Here is a 16,263-nt window from a genome sequence, read left to right on the forward strand (position 1 = left end):
TTAGCCCTGTAGATCAGAGCAGATTTCAAATGATTTACTGGGAGGGGGGGGTTTACATTGTGGATGTTGGCACTATGAGAGGAGAGATCTGGATTGGTTGGGGGTGGGGAGAGTCTGTTTTGGAGACCATAGGCAAGGTGAGGTTGGATTTGGTCACCAGCCTCAAGTGAGAGACACAGAAAGGAGAACATTGACTGCCAGTCCTGCCAGTATATACTTTCTTCCTCCTGGTTGAAAATTGGGGGGAGGGGGAGTAAGATTAGAGAGTGGATAGGAGGAGTGATCAGTGAATGGTGAACATCAAATGTGTTGTCCGGGATTTAGTCATTGAACGTTAAATAAAAGTGTCAGTATCTGGGCAAGGTTTATTTGCACTTAGGCTGTATGTATTGATGGATGAGTCCCTTTGGCTTTGAATGGAAGGTCAAAGCTGGGGTGTATGCGTGGAGGGGAATAGAACAGAGTACTGACATTTTTGAACTTTTGTGTTGGAAAAGACTCTTGAGAATACAATGAACAGCTAAGAAAAATGGATCATTGAACAAAAATCTCCAAATTTTTACTTGAGGAACAAATGATCAGATTTAAAGTATCCTACTTCATATACATTGTGCAAAGATTTAGTTCTTTTGAGAAGGCCTTGGAAAGGATGGGAGAAATAGAAGAAGAAGAGGTTGACGGGCCAAGTAGATGAATTCAATTACAATGGCAATGCAGTGGTGAAATGCTACTGGTTCACTCCGGTTCAAGAGAACCGGTAGTGGAAAAAAGCTATCGGTTCGGGTGAACCAGTAGTTAGCTACCGGTTTGGTTGAACCAGTAGTTAAAAAAAGCTATTGGTTCCTCCAAACTGGTACTTTCAACGATCAGCTGTGCAGCGGGGTTTAGCTTTGCTAGAAAGCAGGAAATCCTATATTCTAGCGAAATCGCACGGCACAGCTGATCCCCCCCTTCGCTTTTACTTACCTTCCCAAGCCTGCTTTTGGTGTATACAGCACATGTGTGCACACATTTGGTGCGCATTATGCATGCGCACGTAGCACACGTTTGGCATGCAGTGCGCATGCACGGCCAGAGAACTGGAAGCAAACTGGTTCGGATTTCACCCCTGTGGCAATGGGTACTCTGTTGGAAGACTTAAAAGATAAGCATGGGGAAGATCATTCTGGAGAATATTCAGTATGTGCTCACTTAAAGAATTGACATTTGTTTGATGGCACAGAATCAAATGTGCACAGAAATTATTTCTTTATTATTTCAGTTGTATTTACCTGGAGGCACCTGGGAGGTGTCCAAAGATCATATGGCTCTTATTTTGACTCCTTATGTTATACCTGCCTTTTTTTTTTAACTGAGCCTCCCTTAATGGTCATTTTTTATTTTCTGAAATTATTTAGGGAAGAAACATGATTACATCTATAGACTGCTTAAGCTCCTTCAAGACTTTGCTTTTCATATGTTTTGTGAACAAAATGTCTGAACTGATATCTTCACTTTGAATGCAAGGTATAAGGCCAAGAAATGTAAGAATGGAACATAGGTGCATACTATGAAGTGTGCAAATCAACGAGAAAGTAAGGTATCGTGGGGTGTCATGAATCATATCCATTGCTAGAACTCCGATTTAGTTTTTAGAATAATGATCTAGATTCAGAAGATGAAAAAATGATTCAGAGCATACAGAGACATATAGCATATATTGGCAACTCCTTAATGAAATGCCCAGTAAAATTCAAATTTAACTTAAGGAAGTGTTGACAGGTCCGGTGTGCGTGCCCACATTGTACAGGACAAATCTGCTTTTATTTTGCAGTAAAACAGAGGAATGAAATAATAAACCAGAGAGTGAGCTTCTTGCCATATGTTGCCAATACAAACTGAACATTTTCCATTTCTTAAAAAGGTGTGAACTCATGAAGTGGTAACAGCTACAGCCTGTTTATAACTGTATAGATCTGGATACCTTATATACCAAACAGAAGGAACAATTAATATTCTGTTCTCTGATGTGGAAAGTATCCAGTGTGGAATGTGTCAAGGTTATATAAGATTCTGGATAGACATGAAAAGTGCTTTTATTGAAAGCAGAATTGTCCTCACTGGCTGAGAATTACAAGGCTGAGGTGTCCAGTGAACATGCTAGTAAATGACAGCTGGTTACCCAGTTCTGTAATCTATATTTCTTCACTGAACTTGAGGTGACTGCTACATTGGTGTTGAATAAGGATTTTTACAAAGAGATATATAATTATATATTGAGCATATTAATATTGATTTATATTAATATTTCTTATGTTCCAATGACATTCTTTCTATTACCGTATTTTCCGGAAAATAAGACCCTGTCTTACATTTTTTTGAACCCTGAAATAAGCACTTGGCCTTATTGTCATGCGTTCAAAAGCCCGATTGGGCTTATTATCAGGGGATGTCTTATTTTGGGGAAAACAGGGTAGTTGATGCATGCCACTTAGATAATTGTGCCACTTTCTCCTTAAATAAAAGAGGCAATGGGAAAGGAGAGGAAGACACTATTCTTTTTTATGAAGTGGATAGTTATCCAGCAGATGGTCAATATCAAAAGTTGGTAAATATTCACTGACCTGCCTTTTAAATTAATTTTAATTTAATGCTTTGAACTTCTTAAAAATCAAACAGTCCAAGAAAAGTAGAAGTTGCAGCATGAAACACAAACCTTTAGGCAAGATAAGAGATTCCCAAAAGACTCCAAAATATGGTTTGTTTAATTTTTTTACCAGCCATTTGAAAGTGTAAGGACTGCATCAATTGCTGTGTGCTACCATCTGGTGGCATGTTGGTAAAATAGTCATTGTGGTTATGCTGTATGCCCTCATCTAGAAATACTTAAACCTTCTAGGTATTGTGTTGGGTGTCCATTCAATAGGTCTGGGAATTACTTAAGGCCAGCTACTCACAAAGTGAAAATAGATATAACTGAAGCACAGATCACATGAAGGAGACCTTATTTTACTGTGTTTCCCAGAAAATAAGACCCTGTCTTATATTTTTTTGAACCCTGAAATAAGCGCTTGGCCTTATTGCCATGCACTCAAAAGCCCAATTGGGCTTATTATCAGGGGATGTCTTATTTTGGGGGAAACAGGGTAGGGGAAAAAGATAATTAAAATACATCTGAGCCAGTTTGGTCTAGTGGCTAAGGCATCAAGCTAGAACCTAGAAGACTGAGTTCTAATCCTGCCCACTGGGTGACCTTGGGCCAGTCACTTTCACAGCTCTAGGAAGGAGGCAATGACAAACTACTCCCAAAATCTTGCCATGAAAACTGTAGTGATCAGTACAGACATCATCAGGAGTAAACACTAATTTCAAGGCATTTAAAAATTACAAAAGTAAAATTGTCTTTTAGTCTCTACCTCCTTAACACATTTTCCAGCCATTTGCCTAAATTCTAGGTACAGTAATTAGAAGCAATGAGGTTCTGATGACCAACTGGAATACTGTTGAAACTGCTTTAGTTATGCTTTAGAAAGTATTCTTAAACTTTGAATAAAAGTGGGCAACTTTTTGCCAGTCAAACATTATATTACAAGGAGGATGAGACAATGACCTAATGCCACCCAAGTGATAACAGTTTTAGAGAGTTGGGGGTGGGGAGAAGATACTCTTGAATTATGCATAGAAGGAACTAGGATGCATGTACATTCTTTTTACAAAAAATGTGTAGGCTATTTAATGCCACTTCTTAATATAGTGAAAAATCCAAAATCCATGACAGATGTATTATTGCTAACCTTTGGGAGCATGTTCCAAATCTGGTGCTCTGGGATTACTTCCAGAAGTTAGTAGCTTCAATGAGCAATAAATAGAAAAGTTCCCTGAGCATTGAACATTCTTGGAATTCTGGGAGTTGAAGTTCATATCCACCAAAAAGCATCCTATTGGGGAATATTAATATAAAGCATAAGTTAAATAAAGAACCCGGATAAAGAGGGACCTACTCTCCCTTCTACAATGGGACTGTGTGTTTGGAAAATGCAGTAAAAGGAAGGGACTGGTTCTTCCAGAACACAAAATGTTTCCTTTTTTTGTAACTAGTTTCCTCCCCTCCCCTTCTTAGTTTGCCCAAAAAGAATCCTCCTGGCACTTAAGACAAAGGCTTTTTTATATTTTGCTTTAAGCACAGTTGTTAGTACCAGCTACAGTGTGACTGTCTCATGATTTCTCTAAAGGCCTTCTTCCATAGTTCAATCTATGAAGAAGTAGCACATAACTTTCGTTGATGAAAGCCACTCAAAAAGTAAGATCTTTAGTTTTAGTCCAGGAGATAGCTTTTCAAATACATTTTGTGAGAGGTTACGGTACCTCTTATGTTCTTACGCCTGTTCACCATTTCAGGAAGATTGGACTTGGTGATACTTCGTGTGGGTCAAGTTATGTTTCCCATCATAATGCTTCATGATTCAATGAAATTGTTCTTTGTTTTTCTAACTCGATTACTGATTACTTTGATATTTCATTTATTATTCAGTAATAAGTATATTACTTCCTCTACCTGCTGGATCCATATTGTGCTAATAAGTCCTAATAGAATAGAGATGTTTTTTTTAAAAAGGCTATGGGGCTTTTTCACAATTTATTTAATGAGCTGAATATTGGTAGTCAAAGTTAGGGTTTTACATTGCATGTAGCCATTGACCATTTAACTTTGTTCATTGAACAATTTGCTGTCTTAGGCACATAAATATAAACTAGGGCTTATGAGCCTCAGATCATGGTTTAATCAATAAAGAAAGTTTATAAACTTAGCATAACATATAATATGCTACGGCCAAAATAAATGAACAAAGTTCAAATATATCATTATTTGTCAATCTTGTCAATATTTTATTACCTGTAGAAATTTAAAGAGTGTTTAATTATGTAAAAACAAATTAATATCTCTTATTTCTATTTGGACATGCACATTTCATAATTCAAAAGGTGTTTTTGTTTTTTTGCTGATTTCTGTTTTATACAAATAATTTCAATTTCAATCTAGTAGAACATTAGCCAATGTTCAGCTGTAACCTGGCATGGAAAAATTAAGAGTTTTGTTTACAAATTAATAGCCAGTATTGCCGCATATATTATAAAATGCATGAGCAAGGTTTGCTTTATTAAATTATCCTGGTTAATTAGTTTTGTCTTAAATCAAATATACAATTTGCAGCTGCGATACAAGAATCCAAGTTAATGTGCCTGTTGCAGCATTCTGTAATTTAGTGACCACTAGATATGTTGGAGTTTCATACTGTAACTTTCAAAATGCCCATCCAATAGCCAAATAATAATCCCAACACCTCTACAGAATGCCAACTGGGGAAAATGCTTAGGGTTTATCGACTGCTAGGTTCACTATTTGCAAAGCTGATTTTTTAGGTATCTGGTGGCTTGAAGTTCATTTGGCTTAATGGCCCAAGTAGAACTCTACAGTGGATTGGAGTTATGGAAGTTGAAGTCCAAACTATTTAGAGGACACTAAGTTGCAGACATTTGCAACAAAACAATTAAGCTCAAAGAGAAACAAGGAGCTCACAGGTCAAACCTCAGTTACAATATTATCTTCTATTGGTAATACTAAGTTGTGTTTTTCTTTATTATTTTTGTTTATTAGAAAAAAAAATCTCACTCTTAACCCTGTTCGAATATGTTGCTTTCCCCTCCGCATGATTCCTACAGTATACATGATTGCTAAAACTTGTGGTTCTGGTTGCATGACATTGTCTTTTTTTCCCCATGCTTCCCTGCCAAGTTTCATGTTGCAATTTCTCTATATGCCAGTTTAGTTTCCTGTTCACTTTTTCATGCATGTGCACATTATAGCATTGTTCAAAGTATAAATAATCATACCCATAAATTCATTTCTAACATGCTAAACTGGCTATGTAATCATGGTCCTCTGTTATAATTAAAGAACTTGGCCACTTATGATTCGTGGGCTGTCCTTATTTCCGTTTTTGTCTGTTTGATTTTCTATCTTGCCAATTCAACAGGATCCTCAAGTTTGGTCTGAAAAAATACATTAACATTTGGGCTGCATCTACATTTCACACATATAGCATTGATATAGGATGCAATCTTCCCTTTTCCTTAAGAATGTTAATAAAGAATGATAGGCCCAATACTCTTCAATATCTTCACAAACTATTTAGATGATAGTTTAGAGAAACTGATCAAATTTTCAGATGATATCAAGCTGGCAAGAATAGCCAACACTCCAGATCAGTGGTCCCTCACCTTTCTGGCACCAGGGACCAGTTTCATGGAAGTCAATTTTTTCACAGACTTGGGGTGGGGGGAAGGTTTTGCATGCAACCTAGATCCTGCACAGGCACAGATGAAGCTTTACTTGATTGCCTGCTGCTTGCATGGTCCGATTCATAACAGGCCACGGACTGGTACTGATCCACAGCCCAGGATTCAGGGATCCCTGCTTCAGATGATAGGCTCAAGATACAGAAAGATCTTGACAGACTTGAATACTGAATCCTATCTAATAAAGTGAAATTCAATGGTGAGAAAAATAAGGTTCTACATTTATGCAAGATAAAACAAATGCACGGGTATAGCTTGAGCGGGTGTGTGTGTGTGTGTGTGTGTGTGTGTGTTGAACTAGAAGACCTCCAAAGTCCCTTCCAACTCCGTTATTCTGTTAAGTCTCTCACTTGTTTAATTGTCTTTTTTTTCAGTCTGAAGATTTATAATCTTTGGTTTATAGCTCTGAGAATTCATTTTTATTTTGCATGTAACCTTAAATTTGCCTTTAGTATGAATGAGATGAGAGCATGCATTTTGTGCACTTCACTATTCATTTTGTGCAATACTTTGGATTGCACCTATTGCTTTCTTTTTTTTCAAATGCAGATTTAAACACGCCCATAATTTGTCACCTTACTAGGAGATAAATTTCTTAACTAGATTTAGATCATAAGCACGTGTATGTCAGAATTTAGCAATCCTATTGTGCTACAGGGCAGATACTGGCTTTTGTAGCTCATTATGTAAGATGCAATTCAGCATTAATCATTAGAGTAGAAAAAATAATATTACATTAGGAGGGTGATATTAGTACACTCTTTTTTTTTAGTATGTCCTGCCTGACTTTTCCAATGACTGCTTATATTTTGATACAGTACATTTTTATATGGTGTAGCACTAAGGGTTGTACTAACTCCTTCTTTGGATGAAAAAAAAATCAGTTTTTTAGGAAAAATATAAATACCAACTTGACTTGTTACTGGTGTCATAATTTCTGACCTACTGGGCATGCTTTCAAGGCAATGGGGAATGCAGATCAGCCAATTAATTAATCACTCATTGAATTAGCATACTAATGATTCTCAATATTTTTCTTGCATGAAGAAAAAATAGTGTTTATCCAGATACTCATATAAAATCTGTTTGCTTTTGTTGGCAATATAATAGTATTGACTACTATAGACTTAAAAAGACTGAATAAAGTCTATCTGTTAATTATTGGCTGTTTTATGTATAAGTTGAGTTGACAAAATTAGAAATGAGGAGGTTAAGCCACCGGGGAAAGCCAAGGGAAATCATCAAAGCCATAAAAAAAGTGAACATTAGAATATTTTGAACATTTGATGTGACACCCAGAAAAACACAGCATACTTCACTTAATCCTCCAAAGAAAAATTGAAGGTAAACAAGGTCCAGGCAGAAGAACATCATAGCTTCAAAATCTAAGAGACTGGTTTGGACAAAACTCAACAGCACTTTTTTGTGTGGCTGTTGTTAAAAATAGGATCGTCAACATGATTGTCAACGTCCAATGATGGATATGGCACAAGAAGAAGTGGTTAAATTATCAGCAGGATCATAGATGGTGGCAAGCTATTTGTTGCATCTGATATGTAGAGTCCTTAAAAGACATAGGAAATAATATCATTTCATATTCAAAATTAATGAAAACCTTTTAAGTTCTCTGTAATTCATGCGAGATCAAGCAAAGAAGGAAATGAGACAGGAAGAGAAAGAAAGGTGGCAACATTTGAAACTACATGTAAATTGTTTGTAGAGACAAATTACAGAGGTCTTTGCATTAATCTGTGACAATTGCTGCACATTTTAGATCACTCCCAACAAGGGCCTAACCCTTTTTCTTGGTAAAAAATAACAACCCTGGAATTAATCATTTTGTTAATCTGAACTGAACAGGGACATGTACCAATCAAACTGAATTTAAAGTACTCCAAACAAAACTGGTATATAAATCAACTGTTTTGATGTAAACTAGATTTTGTTTTAGCTTATTTTTCAATTATTTTTGTATATTACTATTCATTTTCTCTTATTTCCATAACTACTCATTGCTCCCAAAGTGCATGATATGATGTGTACATGATGAGTTGATCTAACGTGAGTTGAATATAACTCCTGGTGAATTCATGAACATGCCCACATACAAAAGTGGTTTATCACCGCTTTCTTCAGGGTTCCACACAACCACCCTAATTATTTGCATAGTTTACAGTAAATGTTTCTCAGCAATTTTAAACTGCATGGATTTCAATACTCAGCATGCTAGCTGGAGAATGATATAGGGTCATCTGCTTTTGAGCCAGGGGTTGGACTAGAAGATCCAAGCTCCCTTCCAATTCCATCATTCTGTCATTCTTATTCTGAATTATGGAAGTGGAAGTCTACAAACTTAAAGTTGCTGAGGTTGAGAAACACTAGTTTAGAGATTCTTGGAGGTGTCCCATCCACTACTTACCAGGACTACCCTGCTTAATTTCTGCATGTATCATAGCTACCCTTTAATACAAGACTTATGACAATTGAGCCCAAAATTTTTGTTGTTAAGTGAGACATTTTTTAAGTGAGTTTTGCCCCATTTTACAACCTTCCTTGCCACAGTTGTTAAGTGAATCACTGCAGTTGTTAAGTTAGCAAAAAGGTTGTTAAGTGAATCCGGCTTCCCTATTGACATTGTTTGTCAGAAGGTTGCAAAAGGTGATCACACGATCCCAGGACACTGCAAGAGTCATAAATATAAGTCGATTGCCAAGATCTGAATTTTGACCATATGGATGCTGCAATGCTCATAAATGTGAAAAACGGTCATAAGTCACTTTTTCAAAGCTTCATAGAGTCACTAAACAATGTTGTAAGTCGAGGATTATCTGTAAACTTGTCATATATTAAATGATTTTTTAAAGATCTGCAGAAACAACTGAAGAACATTGGGCTGGACTAGAACAGTGGTCTCCAACCTTAGCAACTTTAAGCCTGGAGGACTTCAACTCCCAGAATTCCCCAGCCAGCAAAGCTGGCTGGGGAATTCTGAGAGTTGGAGTCCTTCAAGCTTAAAGTTGCCAAGGTTGGAGACCCCTGGACTAGAAAACTTCCAAGATCCCTTCCAGCTTTATTCTGATTCCTATCGTGGCCAGCTTTAAACCTCTACTTCGCCAATGAGAAGAAAACGCTTGATAGGAGAGAGCGCCCCGTCCTACCATTCGTTCCGACTGCAAACAATGGATGAAAGCCGGCTCTAATCGCTACCCTTTATTAAAAAAAAAAGGACAAAAACAAAACTTGTCGGCTTCGCCTCCTAGCAACAGGAGCCAAAAGCTTCTCGCGAAGCCTTAAATTAAAGGGAAAATGTGAAAGAAGGAAACACTTGCAAGAAATCAACCAATGAGCAAAGCGCTCTTCAAAGTGGGGTGATATTGACCAGCCGGATCATTTAAAGGGAGGAGGCTGGTAATAGGAGTAGCCAATGGCCGGTGGCCGATGGAATGAAGTGTCCACTGCGCCGAGATTGGCAGTTCAGCGGGCCGCTTAAAAAACAGAAGCGGGGATAGCTGAGCGAATGGGAAAAAAGCTCCGGGAGAGGTTAGCCGGCGGTTGAAAGTCGGGCAGATTGACGTGCGTGACAGCCAATGGCTTTCGCATACCTGTATTGGCGCAGCCCAATGAGGCGTTCGTGGCTCGGGCGGCAGGTGAGCCAGTTCCCCGAGCGCGGACCGGAGTTTGGAGGTTGGGACCGCGGAGAGAGATGTTGTTGTCGCCGTCCTTGGTGCGCGCAGGGCTGCTGCTGCTGCTGCTCCTGGCGGCTCCGCTCTACGGCCGAGAGATCCGGTTCGGGGCGAAGGCTCTGCGGGTCCGGCGGGGGTTACGCGGCGGGACTGAGCCGGACACTGGATGCGGCCCGCAAGACGAGGGTTTCGGCAAGGAGGTGCTTGGCAACAACACGCACAAGGTGAGAGCAGGGAGTGGCCTTCCTGGCCGGGGCGAGAGGCCAGGCTTGGGGCACTGCTGGGTATCGCTAGCGCCGCTGCCTCCGCCAAGGCTCGTGATGCAGAGCGGAGGGCTTTGACTTTGGAAAAACCGAACTTCCCGCTGGAGCGAGAGAGGATCGAGGCAGCGTCCGGCGCGATCTCTCTGCAACACGCCAGAGTCTCTTTGGTGCCTTTGAAGTGGGTCCTCTGAACATGGGCAGAGTGCTTTCCCCCCCCCTTTTTCTTTTTTTGGAAAACCAACGCAACAGCTCCCTTGGTTTTTGCCCTGTTTATCTTGGACTGTAGCATGACACTCGAGCAGATTGTTTTCTTTTGTCATTGGCCAACCTGACACCTAGTGTGTGTTTAGGGGTAGAGGTGGATTGTGATGCCTATGTGGTAAGACAGCCACGCCTTTTAGATGACAAGGGAGTTGAAAGATCCGGTAGGTTAGTTAGAGGGAGTTAGGCATAAAGTGCTTTTATCTCCTTTTTTCCCTTCCTCCTGAGCTAAAGGCTAGGCTGATGTTCACTGCTGTGATTAGTGAAATAGTGTGAGAAAGCTGCACCATTTCCCTTCACAGAATAGCAGCCATTTGGAGCTTTTAAAAATAGGGAACAATTTAACCGGTATGCAAACATCGATGACATTCATAAAATGTAAAGGTTACCTTTAGAGCATGCTAAATTCTTAACCAGTCTCTGCTTTGGGTGTTAAAAGTAATGCGTATTGATTCTGAGATTAGCATTTGCATGATTGGGGCATCCTACAGTAGCAGGGCTAGAATTTACTAGCTTGATTAAAATAAAAAGTTAATTCCTATGGAGCGAAGAGTCACCAGTTATGTGATTAAATCTTAGATGATTGTGTTCAGGTCCTTAATCCTATCACTACACCAGTCTTCCTCAGTGTCCTATTGTCCCGATGCTATCTGGAAATGTGAAGGTTCAATGCATTTGGTGGGCATCCTCTTAGGGGTTAGGGTTAGGGTAAATTGTTCTATCAAGATAATATGACAGTTGGACATGGGAATGGCCCTTGACAGAAAGTAAACTGTTGAAAGCCTGAGAATAGGATTTGGTTATCCTGTTCCTGAATGCAAAAGGTCTAAGACTATTCTATTTTTTTATTCTGTCAAGCAGCGTTGCTAGGCATTTATAACATATGATTGAAATGGAATGAAATAGTCATGTGTATCAAATACTGAACACTCAAATGTGCCAACTGGTCTCAAGTACTGGTCTCAAGTAAGGAAAATCTGAAAACCTCAAGGGAAGTTTTCTAGTTATGTTTCAGCTGATAACTCAGTCCTTTTCCTCATTTTTTTAACCCTATCCAGTTAAATTTCTTCAGTTTTCATTATTTTTATTTAGTATGGTTTTGTTACATGTTTCCTTTTTTAAAAACAATTTCTAGATAATTTCTCATTTTTAAAAAAACTTACCTACAGTAAATATTTGCTTCCTATTTTTTCTACTTTTCTTTGGTAGGCCTATTTTTCTTCCTTTCAAGCAGATTGCTAATTCAATTCGTCATTTATTCCCAGTATTTTTTTACTTTGATACTTGCGATATGTATAATATGATCTAACTTGATGACTTTTTTGGTGTATTTTAATGTTAGGTAACTTTATCTGCATGCCTTCATTGGCTCTCCATTCCTGTTTCCTTGTTTGTGTTTGCCTTGCTTAAAACAGAAAATCCCAAAGTACGCCTACATTTTATTTCTAATTTATGGAAGGCACTTAGTGATAATAACCTTATATTTTTTCTAAATGTACAAAGCAAAGTCCAAAAATAGTTCTTAAGTAAAGAAAAAAAACCAATTTGCATGCTAAACTTCTTCTCTATCTGTCAGTATTCTGCAAAAGCTCTTTCCTGTGGTAGTAGTTTTAATTTCTGTTGTGTTATTTTTGAAATTACATTGTTGCTCGCTTTTAAAATAAAATTCTGAAATGAAAAGAATAGTGAAAATCCTCTGAATTGAGCGTTTCAAAACTATAATCCCATTCCTGACTACTATCATTACATTTATTCTTTACTGTCCATATGGCTGATGCTGGGTTTTTTTTATTATTGTTACAGTATATATGACAAAATAGAAAGAGCAGTTGTTGTTCAGCCAGAGATTACTACAAGTTCTCAGCTGGTATTTTACTAAATTCAAGACTTTATCAGTTTTGAACATAAGACTGAAAGCTCTGTTAAATGCAGATTGGCTCAATTGAAACTGGTTCTAAAATGACAGTTCAACATGAAAATATATTCAGAACTAAGTCTGTTAGAGAATGGGAACAGAAAATATATATAATAACCTCATCAACTCTGGTTCATTAATGGGGGCTCAGATGATCCACAGTTATTTATTAGGAGTTTTAGACTGTCACACATATGCAATATTCTGATTTACCAGGAAAAAAACCCTCCAAAGTACAATACAATAATCAATACAATTGACTATAGATATAGAGATGAATATGTTGATTAGAATCATACTCACTTGCATAAGAAAATTTTCAAACCCCACCTCCCACATTTCTGCTTTTTATAATAATTATTTTTCCTATAAAAATGTTTAAGTATTAATATGTACATCCCTTTCAAAATCCTCTAAGGTACAATATTGGCTCTAAAGCAGTTATGACAAAGCACATTGAGGCAAATTATATTCAGATAAATCAATACCAATACTATGTATCATATATTTAATGGTAATAATGCACCAGATATTACACAAAATACAAAAGCAGCACAATCTCTACTGAGAAAGAACAAAATAAACAGCATGTCAGAAGAACATTATTTTCTCTTGACAATCTGCAACTGTGTTTAATATATATGATGATCATAAGTGAAAAGTTTATCATAGTTTACTAAGGGGAAACCTTGGTATTTTCTTCTCGTTGTGGTCCATTCATTTTAATTAAACTAGTTTACAGTATGTATTTCTAGCTTAGTTTCTCAATTAAAATCCTGAGAGGAAAAGTTGTGATCATACTCTTTTTAGTTAGGACAAGTATCAACTGTGTTAGGTAACAGTTGGTATGCATTTGTATATATATTTCTAACAACACTATTGTACATGGTTGAGTTAAATAATATATAGCAGCAGAAATAATTCTAATTAGTTAATGAAATATACTTAAAATATTAAGAAAATGCTATATTTAGTAAACCTAAAATCTTATCTGTCTTAATTATCTTCTGCAATGTTTAAATTTAAAATTAAAATTTGCAGTTTATGTATTGCAGAACTTTCAGTTTTTGAATACTTATTAATCCATCTGCAACTAAATACTTATCTGAAAAAAATTACAATTCAGACAAATCATGTAATTATGTCCATGGGATAATATATATATATATATATTGGGATATGTGAAAAAAGTGTATTTAGTATCAGGGAATCTGTGTCCTTATGTATAATTTGATGACAATTTACTTTTTCACCTTTCCTTACCCTCTTGTCCATGAATTGTATTTTTTTCAAATTTGTGTTTTGTAACAAATCAATGTTTATATATCTATTGAGAGTATCATATCTCAATTTGTATCTTTGTGTATTCATTTTCACGAATCATAAAGGGGTTGCCTCCCTTTCTCCAAGGTCTGACTTTTTCTAGTTATTTTTTTAGAGTGTTCAAAGTAGGAAGTCAGGTGAAATATTCATTTCATACTCTTGCTGGCCAAGGCGAAGATCTGACCTTAATAGAAAGGGAAAACCTGACCAACTGGTAAGACAATGGGCCTGCAATTAGTATGTTTTCTTTAGGCTATTTGTGGCATAGGTTTCACAGTATGGAAATTATGTTAAGGTTAATTTACCAACTTGTTTAAAGTTTCTTTTCCCATTTTTCCTGTTTTATGGGGCTTTATTCAAAATAGCTATCCATTAAAATGGGTGTCATTGGTACTATATATGTTTTTCCTAATATGAATATAATTTAAAGCAAGGTTTGGCTGATCTTAGAAAAACTTAGCTGGATTAGACCTGGTCAATATTAAACAAGAGTCTATTAAGAAATCTTAGAGTTATAAGCCTTGTCTGAGAAGTTGAAAAACATTCTGAAAGAAAACAGCTGCAAATCACATCCATATTATTGCCAAGAAAGCTTTGTTGAGTGGTCACCAGTAGTAGAGATTGATTTGAAGTCGTCTCTATCCAATCTGCCTGTATTAGATTGCAATTCCCGTTGTCTCTTACCATTATCCATACTGATGGGAAATCTGATATTTGGAGACCTGCATCTATTCCTGCTTTTCCCCTGTTTGCCCTAAAATTTCATTGATATTAAAGTGTCCGCTTTCAGTAGAGCTTTGGAAGTTGGAAATCATTTCTTGTTATGTGATGTATATCAGATATTCAGCTTACAGTTATGATAAGCTTCTAAAAGCTATTTATTTATTTTTGCTGGAATGGAAAGGAATTGAAATCTGGTTTAATTCCATCTGCTGCTGAACTGTGAAATACTTGGATACTTCGCTTGCCAGCCCTTTGCCTTCAGCTTACACAAGGTTATTTTTCATCTATTTCAATGCAAAGCTTATATGATAAAAGAACCTAACAAGAGCTTGGATGTCTCAGCACGTGAAAGAATGTGGAATTGTTTGCTTGTAGTGTTTGTTCAGTTGTTGTCATCTGTAATAGAATAGGCAGTGCCTGTTGGAGACTAGAAAGCTAACAATGGCTTTCACAATGTTCTTACAGACTTTTTGCACATTTAAAAAGTAATAGTTAAAATTATATCTGAAGCTCATGCTGCTGTGTCACACTGTATCAGCTAACTAGGACTCTTCTTCCAAATATAAACAGTTATTTAAAAGTGCAGCCAAGTAAAAAGATTAAAAAAATAAAAAATAGAAAAAGATTACAAGCTGTGTAAAATTAAATAAGAATTTTTTATTAACTACAGTACTATATTTAAAGGTGATCTTATATCAATGTACTACTTTAAAACTATTGCTATCAATAATTAGGAAAGGCAACCAATATGATATGAACAATCAGAATAAACAATAGCAATTTTGGTTCAATTTCATAGCATCAGTAGCAGGGGTGAAATGCTCCCAGTTCTGACCGGATCTCGCAATCTGGTAGCGATCGTGGCCCGGTGATCCGGTACCGATGGCAGAGCAAAGCTCTGCCCACCCATTTGGGTGTTGTTACTTCCTGGTTTTAACCAGGAAATAATGTGTTTTTTATCTTCTGCGCATGCAATTCGCGCGGGGCTTGTGCACTTCCGAACTGGTAAGGAAGGTAAGTAGATTTCACCCCTGATCAGTAGTTATTATAACAAGTAAGCAAAATCTTTTTTAAAGTTTTATGCTAAAGGAAACTTGAACTTTAGATATAGTTTAAGTCTATGTCCAGAATTAGAGTATAATCAATAATTCTATCTTTTATGAATTAAATTTAAATTCAGTATCATATTTATTTGATTTGTTTTAATACAAGATTATATATGACATTAAGCCACACTCTGTATCTTGAGAACCTTCACATATGCAAGGATATTGGAGCTATCCTTCTTACTGGGGTATGAAACTTTCAGTTTCCGAATAAGAGCTAAATCAAATCTAGGGAGACATTAAGATAATTTGGGATATGACATTTAGACCTTGCATCTACCATAGAGCTATTAGTACGTAATATTCATGTATTCAAGTAATGATGTCACACATATTTTGTATAGTTGTGTTACTTTAAATAACGATAAACGTTTCTTCATGATGAGGTAAACTTAATGGCATATAAGATTACAATTTTAGTTTCAAGAAATTATAAAGCATTATCTGAACACAGTTTAAAATTATTTACATTTTCTGGAAAATATTCCAGTGTTTAAATTTATGATCAATTTAAGTAATAATAATAACAATAACAACAACAACAACAACAACAACAATAATAATAATAATTTTTATACCACCCTTCTCCCGAAGGACTCAGGGCGGTTCACAGCCAAGTAAAAACAACAACAGTAAATAAGTGCAATACAAAT

General features: G+C 36.7%; 1 protein-coding gene across 1 annotated transcript in view; it reads left to right on the forward strand.

Moving 5' to 3' along the window:
* The first annotated feature begins 9,937 nt into the window (after window positions 1-9,937).
* Window positions 9,938-16,263, forward strand: part of SORT1 (sortilin 1) — a 52,955-nt gene continuing 46,629 nt past the window's right edge. Inside the window, exon 1 of the mRNA XM_058174837.1 lies at window positions 9,938-10,243. Coding sequence (XP_058030820.1) covers window positions 10,040-10,243 — 204 coding nt within the window. The 5' untranslated portion in view covers window positions 9,938-10,039. The remainder of the gene's footprint in view (window positions 10,244-16,263) is intronic.

Source organism: Ahaetulla prasina, chromosome 3 (assembly GCF_028640845.1).
Source record: "Ahaetulla prasina isolate Xishuangbanna chromosome 3, ASM2864084v1, whole genome shotgun sequence".
NCBI lineage: Eukaryota > Metazoa > Chordata > Lepidosauria > Squamata > Colubridae > Ahaetulla > Ahaetulla prasina.